This window comes from Dasypus novemcinctus, chromosome 4 (genome assembly GCF_030445035.2).
Source record: "Dasypus novemcinctus isolate mDasNov1 chromosome 4, mDasNov1.1.hap2, whole genome shotgun sequence".
NCBI classification, from domain to species: domain Eukaryota; kingdom Metazoa; phylum Chordata; class Mammalia; order Cingulata; family Dasypodidae; genus Dasypus; species Dasypus novemcinctus.
This window is the reverse complement of record NC_080676.1, coordinates 132,581,339-132,597,452: the sequence shown is the minus strand read 5'-3', so window position 1 is coordinate 132,597,452 and position 16,114 is coordinate 132,581,339. Positions and strand designations below refer to the sequence as shown.

The 16,114-nt window shown below is 31.1% G+C and overlaps 1 protein-coding gene across 8 annotated transcripts in view; it reads right to left on the bottom strand.

Annotated features, from left to right (window-relative positions):
• Positions 1-16,114, bottom strand: part of USP25 (ubiquitin specific peptidase 25) — a 164,568-nt gene that overhangs the window by 3,423 nt on the left and 145,031 nt on the right. For all 8 annotated transcript variants that reach the window (XM_012526815.4, XM_004462644.4, XM_012526814.4 and 5 more), the window contains 4 exons: positions 14,057-14,235; positions 12,108-12,186; positions 6,912-6,991; positions 2,532-2,655 (listed from right to left, as the gene is read on the bottom strand). In XM_012526815.4, coding sequence (XP_012382269.1) covers positions 2,532-2,655; positions 6,912-6,991; positions 12,108-12,186; positions 14,057-14,235 — 462 coding nt within the window. The remainder of the gene's footprint in view (positions 1-2,531; positions 2,656-6,911; positions 6,992-12,107; positions 12,187-14,056; positions 14,236-16,114) is intronic.

Here is a 16,114-nt window from a genome sequence, read left to right as displayed (position 1 = left end):
ATCTTCTATGTATTCTTCTTGAAATCCATTGCACTCTGCCTTTGTTCAGGCCCTTACCCTTTGTAGGGGTTTGAAGCTGTACGTATCCCAGAAGAATATGTTCTTAAATTTAATTCATTCCTGGGTGTGAGTCCATTCAATGTAGGACCTTTTCATGAGGTTTCAGTTAAGGTGTGACCCATCTTAATTAAAATGGGTCTTAATCTTCGATTACTGAAGTCTTTATTAGTGGAATGAAATTCAGACAGAAAAAGAGAAAGCCATGGAGGGAGCAACCAGAAGCTGAGCATCAACGGAACTGAGAAAAGAAGGGAGAGACTAGGAGATGCCACCAGGCGCCTGCCATGTGACAAGATAAAGGACAAAGGATCGTCAGCAGCCAGCCCCAGAACACCAGTCTTTAGGAAGAAACCATTGCCTTGAAGATGTCTTGATTTGTACTTGCTTTTAGCCTCAAAACTGTAAGCAATAAATTCCCATAGTCTATGCTGACCTATTAAATGGTATTTGTTTGAGTAGCCCAGGAAACTAAAACACCCTCCCTTCCCCTGTCTATCCATTCTAAGCTTCTTTTTTCATTAAAAAAAAAAAACAATTTAGTATATCACTCATATATGAACATACATAAACAATATGTAAATAGTAAAACTTGTGAACTGACAAAACAAACACGCATATTATCTCATTCAGGGCTCCCATGTATCACTCCACTACAAAAATCGTGCATTGTTGTAAAACATTTGTAACAAATTATGAAAGAATACCAAAGTATTACTACTAACAATAGTCCACATCTTGCATTTGGCGTATTTGTTTTTTTATTCATAAACCATACAATTTATCTAATCAATCGCATTTGGTATAATCATAGAGTTGTGCATTCATCACTTCAGTCAATATTAGAGCATTTTCATTACTGAAAAAAGCAAAACAAAAAAAAACAAAGAAACCAATCTCTACTTTTTTCTAGTCCATCCTCTATTATACTACTGTCAGAATTACTTTCTGAAAATCAAGCCTGATCATGCCAAACCTAATCAAACTTAAAATGGCTCTCAAGTACCTATAAAATAAAGCACAAACCATTTGGGATGGCACATGAGTCAGATTTCTGAGAACAGAAACTGCCTTACTCATTTGTGTAGCCATCAGAACCTGATACTCTGTAAATACTCAATATGAAATTACTTAAAAGGAACACTGAAATAATCCTCATGAGGTTCCATTTAATTCCCTATGTGAAACAACAAACTAGGTGTGGCTGGCTTACTATCATGAAATGATAAGAGAAATATTCTCTTTATGTTTAAAATTAGCTTTACCAAAATATTTCCATAACCCAAAGCTTCAGTGTTTTTAAGCTAATAAAAAGTATACTATTACATTAACAATCTTTGCTTTTGCTTTAAAACTGAAATACATATAATCAATCTGTTCTTCTCAGGGATAGATGCAAAAACATTTTGAAACTGGTCAAATTAAAAACACCATTCTTAATGAATACAAATTACCACAAAATTTTAATTTAAATATATACTCAAATGCACTGAAATCAGCTGAGAGAAAAATAGTAAGATAACCTTCTAATATTCCCACTCAAAAATTTTAAAGACTTATTGCAGACTAAAATTAGTGCATAATGTGCAGGTCTACTGCAAGAAGCATTCCAGGACAGCTACGTAAAAGTTTTTAAAAGTACACTTAAACCAAAAACAAAATTAAATAGGCTAAAACACATACACCCTTGGATATCTTTTTCTACATACTTTTCTAAAGAAAAAATCCTAACTTAGGGTCACAATACAGAGTGAAGTACTAGTTAACTAAAAGGGACAAATAATCACAAAAAATTATAAAGATGGAATTTGTGATTTTATATATAAGGTTAGTTGATTCAGGGAATATCAACAAAGGACTCCAAACGTCTGGAAAGACTCATCCAAAAAGATTGCAAAATAATTTTTAAAAACTTTACATTGGCACTAATATTTCAGCAAATAGCGAAAATATTTGCAGAAAGACACCATTGATTGCTAGTTATAAAAAAAAGGAGTATTAAATGATGTTAATAAAGGATATTAAAATGAATCTTGACATTATTTATACCAAGTATACCACCATTTATAAAATACTAGAAAAATCCATTATACATTTTCTGGAACAATAAAGATGGTTATTTCTTCATGCTCTATGCTGCAACCCTCCCTCCCCTCCCCCGCCCACACAAGGAGTGGTAGCAGTGACGAAGAGATATAGGAACTTAATCATTCTGATCCCATTTTAAGAACATTTCTGGATCATCACTTAACAATACTTAGGGTACATAAAAAGTGAGGATAAAAATGCAGTGTATTCCTGAATACACTGTGCAAATATGCATACAAAGTGGAGAAGACCCAGATTATAAATATCACCATGACTCATACTTCAGCAGAGTTTATAGAATCAATCACTGATATATGAGAATGGAAAATTTGCTTAATATAAAACAAAATGATAAAGTAAGCACATATCATAGGCATTCAACTTACCAGTAAACATTCTCTTCTATAATGTGATATCAATTCTTCATCATGTCCTCTGTAAGGCCCTTTGGACAAGAGTTCTTTGTTATTCTGATAAGCACAGATAAGGTACAGCAAGGAATCTATATAACTTAAAAATTAAAGAGAAACATACAGTATTAGTATTTCATCTTTGGAAAAAAAAAGTCAACTATAATTTATAGAACAGTTTAAGTACACATTTAAATTTTGATTATTCCAGAACACCAGTACAGCAAAAAATATTTAATGCATTGTATGTTTAAGGGCATCTTCTTAGCAACAGTAACATCTGAAACCAGAAGATAGTTAAATTAGGTAGTAATTCAGAAAAGATTCTAAAATTGATTAATTATAGTTAGCTCCTTCCATCTTCTTTGGTATTGTTTTCCTGATGTTTCCATTTTGGACTCAAAATTAGTACTGATATAAATGCCAACAATCTACTCACTTAAGAAGATAAGTCATTTTTGTCTGAAAGAAGGATGAGATTAATTTGGTTTTTGACCACAAACATCATTTTTCATTTAGTGACTATCAGTTTTTCTCTATTTACAGGCACTGATCTAAGCACTGATAAAAAGGTAAGAGAGAGATATGGAAGACGGAAAAGGAAAAAATGCTTTTAAATCTGAACTAATTGGTGGGATTAAAACTAGAAATAATAAAAAGGCTGAAATGGGTAGACCTAAGTATTATATTTAAGTAATTTTAATGTTATATTAATGTAAGAAGAGATGTTATGAAGTTCAAAGTAAGTTTATAAATAGGGTCGAAAGTTTGTTTTTTCTCAAATGTAATAATGCTTCTCCTAGCATGCTAAATAAAAAAACATACTCATCCATGTAAGTATGTAACTGAAATATGAAAGATATTTTAAGATATCTGCTTTGTGTCAGTTTTTTCCATCTAAAATTTCTCACAGATGAATGAACACAAAAAAAGTATTATTTGAGTAACATATTTACTACCTAAAATTACCTCTTTAACCACATTCAGATTTATAATTCAGCTATGTTAATTACACTCACATTGCCGGCAGCTATCAACATTATCCATTATCACAAATTTTTTTATCACCCCCAACAGAAATTCTGTACCAATTAAGCTCTAACGTACCCTTCCTTAACCTTCCCCAGCACCTGGTAACCAAAAGTGAAAAATTTTTATTATTATATTTTTAATTTATTTTTAAAAGATACTTAGATTACATAAAATGTTACATTAAAAAGAAGGGATTCCCATATGCCCCACTCCCCACCCCACCCACTTTTCCCCACATTAATAGCTTCTTTCATTAGTATGGTACATTCATTGCAATTGATGAACACATTTTGGAGCATTGCCACTAAGCATGGATTGTAGTTTACATGTTGTTTATATTCTCTCCCACTCAATTTTGTAGGTTATGGCAGGATATATAATGGCCTGCATGTGTCATTGCAATGTCATTGAGAACAATTCCAAGTCCTGAAAATGTCCCCATATTACATCTCCTCTCCCTGACCATTAGCACCTCCAGGGGCTACTGTCTTCACATCAATGATATAATTTCTTCCACTGCTAGTATCACAATAAGTCTATAGTAGAATACCAGTAAGCCCACTCTAGCCTATATTTTATTCCCCAATTCTAAGGATTCTGGGATGCTGATGCCCACTCTACGTCTAATTTAAAAGAAACTATTTAAAATCTCTGGCAATTATTGTTAGAGTTTAATGTACACATATGTAAAATATCAATTTTCTATCTGAAATATTAAATACAAGATTATTTGGAAATTAATGCACACATGCATCAAATAAATCAAATTTGAAACTATGTCATGAAGAATAAGTTTTTTAAAACATTATTTTGAAAACAACTTCTTTCCTGGAATTTGTTTTGAGAAAATTTGAGTTCACGTTTTGTGCAAAATAATATGGACAAAATTTCAGCTAAAGATTATTTATTTAAAAAATCTTAAAGGGAGTTACAATAATATTAAATATTGTTGTTTAATGACTCTAAGTTTGAAGCAGTTTATTTAATAGACAACAAGCATATCCTGTTTTCTTTTCTAGCTATTGGGTTTTCTGCTAATAAGGTCTCCCCTTCATAACATTCTTACATGGCCTTTTAGATTTGAGGCACCTCTGCAAGCATAACTCCAAAACCATAACCTTGTTCTAACTATCTACTGAGGTAGATAAAATGTTCTGTATTTACCAACCTCTAAAGTGCTTAAAAAATATTTTTAAATAAATTCAGACTGCGATTCAGAAGTACAGTCACTATATTCTTATTCAAGATGTAGGAGTAGTTATCAATTCTAATTTATCTTCACTTACACTATAGTAAAATTATGGTTCCTAAAACCATGGCTTCATTTCATTCCTTACAGAATTGACAATTCCTCATCAGTAAATTTCTATGCAAGGCTTTCAACCATTATGTTTTCATTAAAAACAAGTTTGATAGACTTTTGGCAATATTTTATATGCTGCTTGCTTTAGTAACTGCTATATATTCCTTTACTAACTTGCCAGTCAATCTTTCCAATTCAAAGAACATTTGTAATACTTGAATAATGGCTTTCTGAACAAGTATATATTTATGAACTGATAAGCAAATTATAAAACTACTTAGGAGTTATATAAAAATTCCTCTAACAAATGTTAACTGAAAAAATCAAATGTAGATACTACACAGATAGGAAGAAAGTGATAGTTTCATGTTTTTAATTTTTAATGAATAAAATAAATAATAGTTTTTCTGATTTCACTAAATTATACAGAATACAGGGTCTCTTTCTTAATTTTTCTTTCCTTAGTTGTGTGACCTTGACAAAGTCACTTCATGTCTATGGAGACAAGTTTCTTTATCTGTAAAACAGATATATCTTCTTTGATCTTAGATGTTACATTCATTTGTAAGATTAATATTTTTGTCACAGCATTAGCACAAATTTCAGAAATCCTAAAAGTGATACTGAATATTCCAATTAAAGAGATAAAAACTCCTACCAAAATAGTAATTCTTATAATGGAGCTATTGATCAAAATATTTTCTATCTCATTTACCAAAGGAATTTTCTTATAAATTACACAACCTGAACTTTAACAATTTGTACTTAAGTACAAATAACTTATTATTTTTGTGTAATAATCTTTTAAATAGTGAGAACTGCTCTCTAGAGCAGTACTATCCAATTAATTTCTGCAATGATGGAAATAAGCAATAGCTGCACTGCTTAAAATACAGTAGCTACTAGCCACATGTGGCTACAGAACATTCAAAATGTGGCTTTGACTGATACTGAGTTTTTAGTTTTAATAATTTTAATTAATTTAAATTTACATTGCCAAATGTGTCTGACTGGCAACATAGCCTACAAGTAATAGTCCATATTAGAATTAAAAGAAACAGCATCACTGATTATTCTGTAAATCCACAACTTCTCTAATAAAGAAGAAAAACAAAAAACAACACAAAAGAAAAACCCAGCATCATTACTGTAGTGGAAATTTCTTAAGCTTTATTAAAAAAATTAATATTCCTTTTATTTACCTGCAATATGAACTCATAAATACAGCATTGAAAATCATGACAAGTAAATGAAAAGATATGAATTAAGAAATGTATGGAGAAATAAAATAAGGAAACACAAAATAGAGAATAATCTGTAATGGAAAATGAATTAACATTCATCCTTTTCACGTAATAACAATAATAAATAACATTATTATAGGTTACTAAGTTGAAATTTTTTAAAACCATCTGTAATTTAAATGAAAAATCATCTGAAATGTGTTTGCAGTCCCATTATTTAGAAGGCAAGTATAGAAGGCAAGTGATCAGTTTTCCACAACTATACTTTTTATAATATCTGGAAGTTCAGACAAAGAGACATATTGGAAATACTATTTCTGATTTGAAAATTCAGATTAAACTAAGAAAAAACATTAAAAAAGTTAGGGGTTCAAGTAGACATTAAGAAATGCAAAGAGTTCCTTTCATGTGCTGGGCTGCGTTTTAGGTCATGAGATATTCTTGCTTTCTATTGCCTTAATAAGTTTTTTTGATCCCACCAAACTTTCTGGATTTCAATCCAATCCTATCCTGTTCTAAGCTTAAATATAACATTTGGGAGTTGATGGAAGCAAAGACACTAATGCCAACTTTAACAAATTTAACTTGAAATGAAAATATATACTGTGGGAATATATGGGTACTCAGAAGCAAAATCTGGAAATTTTTCTGTAAAACTGAAACTGTTCTAAAATTAAAAACTTATTATAAATATTTTGTGAATAAAATCTTTTCTATAAAATGAGGTCATATCTAAAAAATTAAGTATAAAGATTAAGCTCTTCATATTTGCCTTACCTTTCTCTTTGAAAATTTTCTAGCCCAATTATAAGATACATAGTTGTTTCCCTGAATTTTGTATAATCCTGATGCCACTCCTGTAGGTAAGGGAAAACATTTAAAATATACAGAGTAAAAAAATTGAAGTCAGAATGAAGACTTTATAAAGTAACATTTTTCTTATAACTATTTGTAGTAAGAAAAGCATAGTTCAAAATTAAGATACACTAAACCTAAATCAACTTTAATTTTTGACTCAAAAGTCTAATTATTAATATAATAAATATAAAATATATTATGCATTAGTGAAAAATTCACTGGAATATAAGAGAAATACAAAGGCAGAATTATCAATCAAGTTACCATACTTGCTCCAAAAAATTTTTTAGTATAAAAGCATATATCAAAATATTATTATAGCACCTATAATTTTTATAGAGGTAAATAAAGTTATTACTTTAAAATAAATCAAAGTTTGCACACTGTTAATGCAAATTTTAAAGAATAGAAATTTTCATATAATAAATTTATTTAAACTTAATTTTTCCAAATTTGTGATAAATTTGATTTTAAATGTGATAGCTGCAAAGCGTACTGATCTGAAGCATGGTGAAAATGACAGCTGCAAAGAGGGGTCTACTTCCAAAATTATAAGGTATGTAATATTCAGAAATTTAAATGACAGAGGTGATATATCCCTAGAAGACAATAAATTCAGGATTTTCTTAACTTATTTAACAGGAAATGGTTTCAAGAAAAACAACTAAAATTCAATAGAGGATTAATGTAAAAGTAGATACTGAAAAATATTAATACTTTTATATACATATTATTATAAGCAAGTAAAAATAAGGAATAAGAAATATACAGTTTTTGGCCAACTGTATTCTTCTCTACCATAAACATTTTAATTTTAAATGAAACAAATTTTAATTTTCATACTATTAGTAGACCTTAATAACAAAGATAAAATTTGTCCTGCTATTCTATGTTCTCATTATAATTGCCATAGTTGTGACTTAAATCAAGAGTGATCAAACATTTTCTGTAAAGGGCCAGACAGTAGATGTTTGTAGGCTTTGCAGGCCATGCAGTCTCTGTTGCAACTACGCAATTCTGCCATTGTAGCGCAAAAACAGCAACAGATATTATGTAAATAAATGGCTAGGCTTGATACAACTTCACAAAAACAGGTGGTGATGGTAATACACTACAATGAGTATAACTTTTGATTTATAAAGGTGATTGGTTGAAAGGGTTAGTCTGCAGACATAAATGTCAATTGAAAGGAAGCTAGAGAATAATCTAGGGAATGTATAACGTAGTGATTTTGGTGGTGGATGATGATTGTGGTTAAGAGTATAAATATAAGAACATTCTTCTTTAACAAAGTGTTAAGTATATGGTGATAACATGGAAAAATTACAACTAATGTAACAATGCAAGGTGTTGGTGGTGAGATGACTATGAGAGCCCTGCATGATGATATGCATCTTTGTTTATACGTTCACAACTTTTACTATATACTTATTATTTGCTCATGCATGAATGATATACTTCAATAAAATTTTATTTAAAAAAACAGGTGGTAAATTGAGTTTTGTGGAACAAGGTTTGCTGTCCCTAATTTAGAGCAAGACAAAGAAGGATAGGTAGAGTTTAAAAACATTATTTAGGGGAAGTGGCTGTGGCTCAATCGATCGGGCTCCCGTTCTACCATATGGGTTTGCGTCCCAGGGCTTCCTTGTGAAGGTAAGCTGGCTCACGCCCGTGGAGAGCTGATGGCCCATGCCCACAAAGAGCTGGCGTAGCAAGATGACGCAACAAAGGGAGACAAGCAGACACAGAAGTGTGTGCAGAGCATGGACACAGAGAGCAGACAGCAAGCAAGTCGCAAGGTGGGGGGGTAAATAAAGAAAAAAAATAAATCTTAAAAAAAAATTGTTATTTAAAAACTGATAGGATTTAATGGCTCTGCAATTAGAAAGAACATGAAAAGGATTAAGAATAAAAACATGCTGAATCCAACCTGATGATGCAACATGGGTGAGGGGCTGAAGATTCTAATCATAAATAAAAATGGAAGTACCAAGTAACTTGAATCTTGATGACAACTACTGAGAGATCAACCCATTTGAAGGACATTTATATGAAGACATTATTAGGTAAGGGATGATTCAACTTGTTCTTCATTGCCATAAGGAAACATATTCTGGGTAGCTATGGCTCTAAAGTGATCACATATCTAGTCAATGTATTTCCTTTATAGGTAAATGTCTCTGAGTTTCTATTTATGTTGTCTTCGAAACAGATTTAAACAGTAGACTTTCAAAATTTAAAAAGGATTTTTGTATATGGAGTGAAGAATGGATAAAATTTCATTTACTCCACAGTGTCTTTTATTTGAAAAGATCTGATAGTTTTCACTGATTTGCTTGCCATCTCTTATACGAGTCCAAATTTGTGAGAATCTGTTCCTGGAATTTCAACTGTTATACTGTTTTAATTATCTATTCTTATTCTAATAATATTTTCTTGAAGTAAAAGTAGGTTAAGATAATATGTCTTGCTTTCCAGTAAAACAAACCTTCTCACATTGTTCTTAAAAGACGTCTGGGCTACACCGTCACCACTGTTATTCAACATTGTATCTGTTCTTGCCAGAGTAATAAAGAAAAAGAAATAAAACGCATCTAAATTGGAAAGGAAGAAGTAAAACCTTCCCTATTCGATATAGATGATATGATCTTATATTCAGAAAGTCCTGAAAAATCCACAAGAAAGCTCTTAGAGCTAAGAAATGAATTCAGCAAAATGGTGACTACAAAATCAATACCCCCAAATCAGCAGAGTTTCTATACACAAGCAACCAACAACCAGACAAGAAATCAAGAAAAAAATCCCATTCACAATAGCAACTAGAACAATCAAATATCTAGGAATAAATCTAACTAAGGGTGTAAAGGGCTTGTACACAGAAAATAATAGCACATTGCTAAAAGATATCAAAGAAGACCTAAATAAATGGAAGGATATTCTGGGTTCACGGATTGGAAGACTAAATATCATTAAGATGTCAATACTACCCAAAGCAATTTATACATTCAATGCAATCTCAATCAAAACTCAAACAACCTTCTTTGTAGAAATGGAAAAACGAATTATCAAATCAAATTTATATGGAAAGGTAAGGGGACTCTGAGTAGCTAAAGCCATCTTGAAAAAGAAAAATGAAGTTGGAGGACTCACACTTTCTAATCTTTAAACTTACTACAAAGCCACAGCAATCAAAACAGCATGGCACTGGCACAAGGATACACATAGAGACAAATGTAATAGAGTTGAGAGCTCAGAAATCAACCCCTACATTTATGGACAATTGATTTTTGACAAGGTGGCAAAGACCACTCAATTGGGAAGAATAGTCTCTTCAACAAATGGTATGGAAAAATTGGTTCTCCATTTGCCAAAAAAGGAGGACTTGTATTTCACACCATATATAAAAATCAACTCAAACTGGATCAAAGGCATAAATATCAGAGTTAGAACTATCAAATTCCTAGATGAAAATGTAGGGAAACATCTTCACGATCTTGTGTTAGGCAATGGTTTATTAGACTTTACACAAGCACAAGCAAAAAGCAACAACAAAAGGGTTCTCACAAAATTAAAAAAATTTTTGTTTCTCAAAGGACTTTATCAAGAAAATGAAGACAATCTACACAATGGGAGAAAATATTTGGAAATCATATATCTGATAAAGGATTAACATCTAGTATATATAAAGAAACCTTCAACTTAACAACAAAAAGACAAACACCTAATTAAAAAATGGACCAAATACCTGAGCAGACATCTCCAAAGAGGATATACAAATGACCAAAAAGCACATGAATAGATGGTCACATCAACAGCCATCAGGGAAATGCAAATCAAAACCACAATGAAATATAATTTCATACTTAATAGAATGACCACTATTAAAAAAGTGGAAAAAAGTGTTGGAGAATATGCAGAGAAACAGAAACTCTCATCCACTGCTGGCAATGTAAAATGGTGTAGCTGGTGTGGAAGACAGTTTGGCAGTTCCTCAGAAAGCTAAGTATGGAACTAACATACAACCTGGCATTTCCAGTACTATGTATATAGCTAAAAGAATTGAAAGTAGGGACACAACTAGATATTTGCACATTGACATTCAAAGTGCCATTATTCACAATTGTCCAAAGATGGAAGGAATCTAAGTGTCCATCAACTGAAGAATGGATAAATAAAATGTGGAATATACATACAATCAAGTATTATCCAGATGTAAAAAGGAATGAAGTCCTGATACATGCAACAACATGGATGATCCTTGAAAATGTCATGTTGAGCGAAATAATCCAGGCACAAGAGGACAAATACTGTATTTCAATATTTCACTGTTTTGAAACAATTAGAATAAGTATATATGGCCTGCAATGACAAAAAAGAATCCAACTTCCCCTGCAACTATCTGATGAAGCAAACTGAAAGAAAAGATATAGCATAATTTCAATATAGCAGAGTGGTTAGGAATGGAAATTCTCTTAGCCACACTGTCAGCTTCTAGTCGTGAAAACTTTGGTCAGGTTACTTCACCTCTCTGTGCCTCATTTTTTCACATGTAAAACATGGCTAATAATAACACCTACTTCATACTGTTAGTCTTTTTAGTTCATTATTAATGATATATATATATATTTTTTGGAGGTTCCTGAGATTGAACTCAAATTCAGGATCTTGCATGTGGGAAGCAGGTGCTCAAAGCACTGAGCTACACCCGCTCCCTAGTGATATTTGTTTTAAAATTTCACTTTCTAATTGTAAAGGCTTAGAATACTGCTAGGCATACAGTCGGCTTTTTGTAAATACTAGTTATTGCTATGTAATAAAAACTTGAAGAATAATGTAATTTGTTATATTGTTCTTGAGTTGCTTCTCAGAACAGTTGAGAATGAGTCAAAAATACAAAAAAGTACTGAGCAAGAAAAAAGAAAAACTTCCTTTCTTGTTAAAAACTTTTTAGTTTATATGCCACTGTATTGAATTAATTCTAAAATCATCCATAAATTTATTAGCAACTTAGGCACTGAGTAATTTAATACAAACTTACTTGTGTTGATATGAAAGGAATTTAGTGACCTACTGAATCCCACAATCTATAGTTCAACCTCTAAGAAGGCACATTACCTCATATTCCTCCAAGTTTACTTCTTCAGGTTTTATCATTTCAAGTTTGGCTTGAGCAACTTTCATTATATTGTGACACCTTCAAATAAAAGAAAATCAAAAGCAAAATCCATAAAAACAGAGAAATGTGTTGCACAAAAACCAAATTACCAAATACACAGAAAAATGAAATCCACTGTCACTAAGCAATATGTTTTTGGGGAGAAAATTTGCAATAACCTTAAATTAAAACTGATTTTTGGACCAATGTTAGATACATACAAAATACATAAAGATGGTAGTATCAACAACTCTAATTCAAATTTACCATGTTATATTTATATTTGGATAGAGCATTTAAGTTGTTTTTTCAATAAATGTACAAATTTACAAGTTACACAAATGCATTTGAATACCAAATATGTTGTTAGCTGATACCTTGAATACATACTGAAAGATGCAATAAAGATTGCATAGGGAAAAAAATGAAGGGCATTTTTTTTTTTACAAAGTGTATTTATTAATTATACTCAAAAGAAATTAAATCTTATTCTTCCAAGTGGTATTATCCTTAAATAGCAAAAAGAGGGAATCCAAAACGTGTTTAATGTTTCAAGGATGGAAACATGCCAAAGGATCGATCAGAATCACTGCTAAAGAAATCTTGATAAAATATAATGAGGTAATCACATGTATCTAAGTCTTCTAAGCACAAGGTAATTGGATTATCAAAACAGATGAACTCCTTGTTGTCTCTCAGGTCAGCTAACTGAAAAAAGATTTTTAAAAAGTCAGTGCCATTAATCCATTAACATCTTCCTCAAATTCAACAGTACAAATGCACTGGAACACAGTACAATGACAATCCAGATGATGAGTCATAATAAGCAAAAATTTAGCTCTTTACAATCATATGCAACAAATAAGTAATGCCCATACTACTTAAATCAAAAGTAATATCCAACATTCCTTGGGCACCTACTATCAGTTATTGCTCAAATATATTTAATATAATCTTAAATTGCAAAGCTGGCACAAGGTGAGCCATGATTTTAACCCAGGTTTTGATTTTCCTCATATTCTCTTCTGCTACACATTTTAAAATTTATTACATTTGAGACATTCATAAAAGGATAATCATTTATTTTAGAATTAAAATTTGATTACAAGCAGGCCTATCATAAATGTTTCTGTATTCTAAAATAACTGTCAATGCCATAGACTATTACTTGAGCCCTACATTTAATATGGTAGTCATTCTCACTAGATTAAATTTTAATTTTCACATTACTAAATACTTCTATAGAAGCTTCTAAAAGAAAACTTTTATTTTGCTAAATCAAAATGAATTGAACCATTCTATGCCTTCTCTTTTTGTCAAAGGATGCTTAATAATTTTATTCATAAACTTGATTAAATACCTTTCTCAATAATTCTCAAGCAGGGGTGATTCTGCCTCCTCTCAAGGGATATCTGGGAATATCTGGAGACATTCTGGGCTGTCACAGTTTGGGGGATACTGCAGGCACCTAGTGGCTAGAGGCCAAGAATACTGCTAAACATCCTACAATGCAATGGGCAGCCCCCATGACAAAGAATTATCTGATTCAAATGGCTATAGTTTACTGGTTGAGAAATTCTTCTGTTCTCTAAATTGGAGTCCTATAAAGGAAGTGATCATATTACATTCTTTAGCATATCCTTATATTGCTTAGCTTGGTATCTTGGTTCACAACTTAAATTTACTAAAATGATCTAAATTATTTTCAATCCAAATTTCAAAAGGCCATGATTATAAATTACAGAGAAATTAAAAGCTACAACTCTAATCAAGTGAAGTCAAATTTTGCATTGTATTTATTAAAAATGTGTTTATTTGTATAAACATTTAAAAAATTACAGTGGGATTTTTTTAAAAAACAAGAACAATTTTGAGCATATATATTAGATATTTCATATTTTCAAATTACCTTTCATCAAAGCTCAAATTTTTATCTCCAAATTGTTCCAGCAATGTTTTCTCAATGATTTTCTTTGGTGTTTGATTCTGGATAAAGTAGACCACTACATGATGTAAACGATAATCTGTTTCTGGTGGGGTGTCTTCTTGGGCCAATTTAACCAACCTTGAATACTCCAACTTAATTGCCTAGAAAATGCAACAAAAATGCTAATCTTGGTTAATTATAATAATTAAAATCCTTGAATAGTATAACCTTAATTATTCCTGCATTCATATGTGGTTTATTTTCCTTTTCAAGTTTTACAAACAAGGTAGTACATCTAAGAATTCTGTTCTATGTTCCATAAAATTTTTTTTCTAAATAACTGACCACAAATGCACTTCTTTGTCTCTTCACTATACAAATGTTCTCTCTTAGTTTTCACACACAGAAGTAAACTAATACATGTAAAGTTACCATATGAATAATCTTGTAAAATTTACATAACGAAAGCCTGGTCAAAACATTCAATTCAGGAGTCATCATAAGACTGAGATGCTAAGTTCTCCTATCTTGTTTTACATTTCCAGCATCAGTATATCTCTGACATACCAAATTCTAGGGTTGAAATGCAGCTCCCTAGAATACCCATATTTAAAACAGTTGACTCTCAAACACACAGTAATATTACAATAATTTTTTTTTGCTGGATAGCCCACAAATTAAGCAAGTCTTAATATGGTAGCTACCATGGAATGAATCCACTGTTGCTTCAGCCATGTCTGAATTTTATTAGTGTAATAATTACTAATGAGTACTGTCACTAACTTCATACTTGACCTTACTTTTTATTAAAAGAAATACCTCTGAATTTAGAATTGTAAGAATGGGGAATAATAATAATGCGTATTTCTACATATGAAAATTATTTGCTTATTAAGAAGTATATGTAGACTCACTATACATCAAATTCTGTGGCTCACAAGAAACCCATATGATTAAAAATATTCATTTTATATTCATTTCTATTACAGTTGTATCTAAATGCATGTTTTATTTAAGCACAAAAAATTGAGGGCTACATACAAAATGTATTACAAAAATTCATTCTATTTGGAAAGGAATTTTTTTTTAATGCAGGCCTTTCTTAAGTCATCTTGGCAATCTAAATACTACCACTTATGTGGCTGTATTTTATGGAAGGGAGGAAATGGAACTGACAAACAGCAAATGAAATATTCTAGTTATATGATACTTTATTAAAGAGAAGGCTAACAAGTTCTTTTTATATAGTTTAACATTATAAAAAGTAAGAGAATCATCTTAATAGCTATTACAAAAGAGTCTAAAATACTTTTTCCTTGCATAATCTAATTTTTTTGTGAAAGATATATATGTCATTCCAAAATATTACTGTTTTAGTTAAAAAAAAGTCATAAAAATTAATTGTATTTGATGTAAGATTTTCAAGGACCACTACATGTCTAATTAACCCACATAAGCCTTGTTAGAACTCTTAAAAAATCTTCCTATCTCCCAACTTGGAAGAAAAAAATGCTTATATTCATTTACTAACCAAAGTATACAGAGCTTGAAAAGATGAACAGAAACAATAAATTACTGTTTCTCCTGATTATGGCCCTTAAACAATAATTGCCATAGACAATTAGAAAGCATTTTAGAATATTTAAAATATTTTAGACATCATGTTTTTGGTGAAAATTAATATGACCAAAATAAAACAAATTTGCATGGAATCTCTCAAATAAAATGGTTTACACGAACGGGGTTACCACACTAAATGGTTATCCATTTCCCTACCTACTTCCAAATTTTTTATAAACAGCCATTAGAGTTGTGGGAGCCCAGGGCCCCAGGATGCTGTCATCCCCCCTTAAATGAAACATAGCCTTAAGTACTTAGCCACAGACATAACCTGGACACTCACTGGTTAAAAAGAAAGAATATACAAATAGTAATGCAAACTTTAATCCTTTCAAGGCTGTACACTCCCTTCTGTGAAAACATCACCAAACAACCCATTCATGTGCATAAGGTAACTTTAGCAGAAACTGTTCTCATACC